General features: G+C 46.5%; 1 protein-coding gene across 1 annotated transcript; it reads left to right on the top strand.

Annotated features, from left to right (window-relative positions):
• The first annotated feature begins 509 nt into the window (after nt 1-509).
• LOC308580675 (cholinesterase-like) lies at nt 510-6,424 on the top strand. Its single transcript, XM_081182669.1, has 4 exons — nt 510-623; nt 1,403-2,885; nt 3,681-3,847; nt 5,487-6,424. Exons 2-4 carry the CDS (start codon nt 1,414-1,416, stop codon nt 5,552-5,554), a joined length of 1,707 nt encoding a protein of 568 aa, XP_081038795.1. The 5' UTR covers nt 510-623; nt 1,403-1,413; the 3' UTR covers nt 5,555-6,424.
• The last annotated feature ends 439 nt before the right edge of the window (nt 6,425-6,863 follow it).

The following is a 6,863-nucleotide window of genomic DNA, read 5'->3' on the forward strand; positions in this document are numbered from 1 at the left end:
TTGCAATAAGTATTCTTGCTGCTGTTGTGGCATACATAAAAAAGTTCTGTCTTTCTTTGGCACCAATTGGCCAACTATGCCCAGGAGAAAGGCCTCTGGTTTCTTCAAGAAGGTATATTTAAATACCTTTTTCAGTTCATTATATATCATCTCCTAGAAAGCCTTAATCCTTGGGCACGTCCACCAAAGGTGAAAGAATGTACCTTCAGTTTCTTTACATTTCCAACATTTATTATCGGGCAGATGATAGATTTTTGCACGCTTGACTGGTGTCATGTACCACCTGTATATCACATAGTCATGTCCTTTAATTGTAGTGCGTCTCCTCTGAGTATGACTTAATTTGGAGGCAGCCCTTTGTCTTTCCCCCTGCACCTTCCCCCAATTTATGTAAAAGCAAAGTCTCTCTGACCCCTGACATACATTCGGATCCTGCCAAGGTGTAGCCTCCTCCCACTGGGTGAGCAAAGCCAGTTGGTCATTGACTTTTGCTTACGTACAGATGGGCAGATGCTCCCACGCCCAGGTGTTTTTCATAAGAGTCTCTGGATCCTCAGCAGTACCTACTTTCCTCTTCAGAGTGAGTTGCAGGGGATACTGAGGAGCAGGAGAACCCCATCAGGGTGAGTCTGTAAGGAACAGAAATGTGATTTGAGCTGGCCATGGGGGTTAACTCAGAACATTACCAAAAACTGGAACCACAGCAACTCTAGATCACAAATCAGAGTGTCTCTTAAAATGGATGAGAATGGGGAAATGTTCTCTGTAGAACAGGTAAATGATCTGCCATAGGAAAGGAAATCAGAAACTTGAGTTCTAGCAGTGTCAATGTTGTTGCTGTTTTTACCTTTTTTGGGGTTGGGTTTGTCTTTGGCAATTTCAATGATAACCCCTTCTGTCAAACTGTAGAACAATAGATCTGGAGAAACCTTATTTGTGGAATAGCTAAAGTACAGTTTGGAGATGCTTTGAGTATCCAGGTGTTGATTCCCCAGGAGATTTGAGCAAGGTGAAAATACTTCTCAATGTCTCCATTTAAGGCGTACTGTAGCTGTTAGGACAGATGTACATGATCGAGAGATGTGATATACCCAGTTACCTGTTGCATTCATAATTTAGAGGAACCAAAACTTCTGTTAAATAAAATAGGAATTAATAACTATATATGCTTAGGACAGTACAGGGACTAGAAACCATCAAAATACTGGGCAGTGTCCCCTGGTACCTTAAAGAGTTTTTATTGTGGTATATGTTCTTTTGTAGGAAGGGACATACAAAAAGCAGATCTGTTTGATACTGACCCTTCTATTTGGGTTTCTTCTTGTATTCAGGCTTGGTTGCATTATTCAAATGTCCCATATTTTAATGTTTCCCACCCCACCCTTATTTCTGATTCGTTCAGCACCAGCCGCTATGTGTTGTTTCCGGATTTCACCCTCCTCCTTGTGCATCCTCCTCTTCCTCCTGGCTTCCAGTTCTGCCTCTGAAGATGATACTGTGGTGGTCACCAGCAGCGGTCCCATTAAAGGCAAAAGACTCCCAGCTGGCTCTGGCTCTGTGACCGCCTACCTGGGCATCCCCTATGCTGAGCCCCCAATAGGCAAACTGCGTTTCCAGAAGCCAGTTCCACATCAGCCGTGGAGCCAGGTCTTGGAGGCCACCACCTTTGGCAACTCTTGCCTTCAGGTAAACATTGAAGAAATGCCATTTGCAGAGCTATTTGCTGCTAACACACCACTTTCAGAGGACTGCCTCTTCCTCAACATCTGGGTGCCCCACCCACGGCCAGTCACACCAGTGCCCATCCTCCTTTGGATCTACGGCGGGGGTTTCATGATTGGCACAGCCTCTTTGGATATGTACAATGGGGCCTTGTTAGCAGCTACAGAGAATGTCATTGTGGCCTCCATGAATTACCGCGTGGGGACCCTAGGTTTCCTGTACCTGCCGCCAGCTGCCCCAGGAAACGTTGGCTTGTGGGACCAACATCTGGCTCTGAAGTGGGTGAGTGAGAACGCAGCTGTGTTTGGCGGTGATGCAACCCGGATAACTCTCTTTGGCGAAAGTGCTGGAGGAGCCGCAGTTGGTTTCCACCTGCTTTCACCGGCAAGCCAATCCCTTTTCGCCCGTGCTGTGCTTCAGAGTGGAGTTCCCAATGCCCCCTGGGGTTGGAAGAATCCTGAAGATGCCCTAAGAGATTCAGCGATGGTTAGTGGCCTTGTGGGGTGCCCTAAAGTTAACCACAGTGCTATGGTAAGCTGCCTACAGGGGTTGGAAATGAACAGCAAAATGTTTGATGCCTTGCAAACTTTCTTCTCATTGACAACGGATGGGGAGTTCCTCCCAGATGATCCCCCAAAGCTGCTGGAGAGTGGCCTTGTTCACAGCAAACCCATTCTCACTGGCGTCACTGCTGATGAAGGGTCAACTATGGTATTTTTGATGTTTCCTAACATGACATCGAAGGATGCAATACTGACCCGGGAGCAGGCCCTTATAGCAGTCAATACAACTTTGAAAGGAGCAACCAAACAAAATGTTGACCAGGATGTGCTACAGAAGTACACTGAAGGCAGCCATGGGTCGGAACAATATCGTTTGGCCATGAGTCATTATATGGCAGATTACTTCTTTGTGTGCCCTCTGCTTGAGTTTGCTGAGAAGGTGGGGAAAGATAAGAACCAAGTTTATGTTTACTCCTTCGACCACCGCAATCCTGACTCTATTTGGCCTGAATGGGCGGGCACACCTCATGGAGCTGAGGTACCTTACGTGTTTGGAAGCGTGGAATTAGTGTTGCAAACAAACCGGTCGGAGGTGAAGGCTGCCGAAGCTGAATTGAGCCGCCAAGTGATGCGATACTGGGCAGAATTTGCCAGAAGCGGGTAAGGCATTAGTCAAACACTTTCAGATCATCTGTGTCATTGATGGCACCTTTGCGCAGGTTGTGAATGTGGTTCAGCTTGAATGTTGTGGGTTGTCCACCTCCCAGCATGTTTCCTTTGCTAAAAGGCTTCCATTTTGTGGAGGACGGGTGGGATTCTCTCTGTCCAGTCATTGGGCGTCTCCCTCCCCAGTGCACCCCTCTCACCTGCTGGGTTCTGTGCCATCCTTGAGGGCTTTTCCCAGACCGGAATATGTCCTTAAAGTGAGGTAATATTTCTTGCATGCCTAGATGGAGAGATTGATGTTTTCATGGCAGGAATGTAGCCTATTGTACAAGGCAAGAGTCACATCCATTGACCGGGCCACTTTTGGCTCCCTAAAGCTTATGTATGAGGTAATGTGGCCCCAGCTCTGAAAGGCGTTCTCCACCTCTGCTGTAGTTATCATGGACAATGCCTGTCTGCACCTGGCTTCTATCACAGCATGTGTGATCCTGGGTTGGAGGGCAGCATTTTGAGAAACACAGCCATTTTTCCTAAAGTGAATCTGTTGCCCATATACAGGACTGCTGTCAGCAACTGGAATCCTTGCACAGCTGCCCACTTCTGATGTCGGCTATGGGGCAACTTTTATTTGTGGCACAGCACTCCCAGCAGCACTGGGAGCAAGGTTTAGACAGCGTTTAAATCCTGGTGTGGCTTATCTATTTATTACATTATACAACACTGGAAGCTTCAGCCTGCAAACCAATCTGAGGCTGAGATATGGCTCTGATTTCTTTGTTTCCTCTACAGGAATCCCACTGGGTCCATGGGAGATGAGGCACAGTGGCCTGTCTACAACGCCGCAGAGCAGAAGTTCTTCCACATTGGCACAGATGTGGCAGCCCAGCTCAAACGGATGTCACCTAGCCCACAATGCGATTTCCTGAGCTCCTTGCATTCTAAGGCCACACAAACAGGTGTGATTAGGGCCCTTTTAGGAAAGGAACCATACGCAGTTCCCAGCTCTGGATTAGAATCACAGAACAGAATCAGAGAATTGTAGAGTTGGAACAAACCTCAAGGATCATTTAGTGCAAGCCCCTGCCGTACAGGAATAGGCAGGTGGCTCGTGAGGGAATGAGACCCGTGGCCTTGGCGTGATCAGAACCATGCCCCCAGTGCAACCACTAGGAGAAGGGATATCACTGAGAGTAGGCAACACTTCTGTGAGGGCTGCACAAAGAGGTGGCATTGTGGGGCATATGTTCTGGGCCCACACCCCAGGAGAGGGACCATGGACAGGATCCGTCCCCACCTGCTTCTCTTCATCGTTGCAACCTGCTTGTACACCTGCCTGTCACCCTGGCTCAGACAAGGGGTGGGTGGGTGAAAAGCAAAGCAGTGGCTGTCCCTGTCTGCTTGCCTCTCCATCTGGCAAACAAGCCGGTGGTAGCAATGAGGAGAAAGGTGAATAATACCAGCTGGTGATAATGCCAGAGTGGCGGTTTACTCGGTAAGAGAAGGGGCCTCATGATGTGTGCTTTGTTCAAGGGCCCTCCGAAATTTGAAACCAGTGCTATCTTCTGTGAGCCCAGAATGTTCTAGAACAAGGCCCAAATATGTCCCTCTCTAAGAAAGAGTTGCCTCAGCATACCAGGCACCAGTGCTGAAAGCGGATCATCATCTAGCTGTTCTTTCTCACATCACGGTCCTGTTCAGTTCTCCTCATGGCCACTTCAAGAAATTGAGGGTGGGTTTCTTTTATCAAAGGTTCTCCACAAACTCCCCACAGCAGTATTGCTCCCTCAGTACTCCAAGGTTCCTCTTCTCCTCTCCCCGCACTGGCTTAACCACCCTCCAAAGGTCATTCTCCCAACACCCCAAATCCCTTAGCAACAGGTGCCAAGGCTGCCCCGAACCCTCAGCCTTCACTTGCTCACAATTCAATTCTTTCCCTTGTTTTTCCAGGCAACTGGCCTAATGAAACATATTAAAACAGCAAGAACATTAAACAACCTAACAAAACGACGCGGATAGATAAATGATCTTCCACACATATTTTCATGAGTCCTTTTCCACCTAAATTGCCGGCAGCTGCAGGAATGTGAGGAACTGAATTTAAGAATGAAGAAATGAGAAACTGGGAGAACCAAAATTGGCAGATCTGTCTATCTTTATTGGCTACTGGTCAGGGATGATCACCAAAGGTCAACAACATCTGGAGGGCCACAGGTTCCCCATCCTCTGCTTTTTAAAAAAGGCCTCATCAGTTCCCACAGCATTCTGGTACAGGAGACATGATGGCTGCATGCTGTGGAAAAGGAAACTTTGTTATTGTCATTGTAGGAGTAGCGGCAAGGGCTTTAAAAAAAAATTGGTAAAGTGAGGAGGGAAAGGAACACCTGTTCCCCTCAGCCACCTCTGAGAGCTTTGCCCCTGAAGCAGCTTAAGACCCCATCTTCAGTGGGGCATGAAGGGTACCATACAATGTGGGGAGGGGTATTCTGCTTTAGCTTAAAAACAAAAGTCAGGAGACTGAGCAATCTCCTGCATGGATAGTCATTTGACCTTCTGCTCATTAGTTCTTTCCCTCTGTCCCACATTTGTCTTTTGCAGAAAAATCTCCAGAAGTTCCTGCTTCATCTACTTTGGAGAAAGATGTGAACAGTGCGACAGAAACTTAGAAAGGCAGAACAGGAAATATCTTGCAGCAAGTGAAAAGGGAAGCTCTGAAATGGGGAAAATCATGCCTTAGAAACAGTTTCAGCTAGGCCTGCTCCTTAACACAACTATTCACAATGCAGCTGTTCATTGGGACAAAACTGACTGAAGAAAAAAATTAATGGTGTGATAGGCAGTTGATGAAAATGTAAATCCCGCTCAGGCATTTGGTACTCTGGGCAACTACGTGCATGAATGGGATCTGCAGAAGACACGGACTCATTTAGGGTTTCCCTCCCCAAGGAGGGAGCCACCTGCATAGAATAATAGAATCAGAGTTGGGAGGGGCCCAAGGGTCATCTAGTCCAACCCTCTGCAACGCAGGAGTCTCAGCTAAAGCATCAGATGGCCTATAGGACTCCTTTATGCTGATGTCAGTCATGCATCCCCTAGGCAGCATGGCTTAGCCTGTGCATTCTGGAGAGGCTCTTCAAACGTTCAGTATAAACAGGTAGCAAGTGCTTGAGTGGGACTGAAACTGAAAGGAATGAAGTGAGTACAGCCTCGTTCTCTCAGAGGGCAGCCGGATTACCCCTTTGTCATCGTTCACATTCGTAGGTTTTTCCAACCACCACAAGAAGATATCAAGATTAGGGATCCTTGAAGCTTTTGTTCTGTCTGAATTTTTCATTGAACCAACGTAGATGCGTCTGTCCTGAAAAAAATATGCAGATCAGAACACAGGCAGACTTTGGTTTTCACAGTTCGCTAAATATTGCATACTGGGTTTCAGCTCAGATACATACCAAAATGCCTATTAAAAAGGGATGTGCTTAGTTGAAATGTGTAGATAAAGGCAGACTTTGTGAGGAAATATATACGTTCAAAAATAATGCAAGTGTTTGGTGTTTTATTGTTGTTGCTGTTGTTAAAAGGAATGACAGGAATGATAGCTAAATCTATGCAGGTCTTTCCAAAAAGCGAGGTTCCCAGATGTGCTGGGAGTGTAAAATATTTGGCAGCTGAGCCAAATGCTATTGTGTGACACACCCACTTTGCCATTACTGTTCCTTTGGCCTCTAATTAACCACCCCATTTAATAATAATAATAATAATAATAATAATAATAATAATAATAATAATAATAATGTATTATTTATATCCCACACATCTGGGCGGCTTCCAACAAAATATTAAAAAACAGTAATGCATCAGACATTAAAAGCTTCCCTAAGCAGGGCTGCCTTCAGATGTCTTCTAAAAGTCTGGTAGTTCTTGTTCTCTTTGACATCTGGTGGGAGGGCATTCCACAGGGCGGGTGCCACTACCAAG

The sequence above is a fragment of the Podarcis bocagei genome (assembly GCF_964188305.1).
Source record: "Podarcis bocagei genome assembly, chromosome: 2".
In the NCBI taxonomy this organism is placed as follows: Eukaryota; Metazoa; Chordata; class Lepidosauria; order Squamata; family Lacertidae; genus Podarcis; species Podarcis bocagei.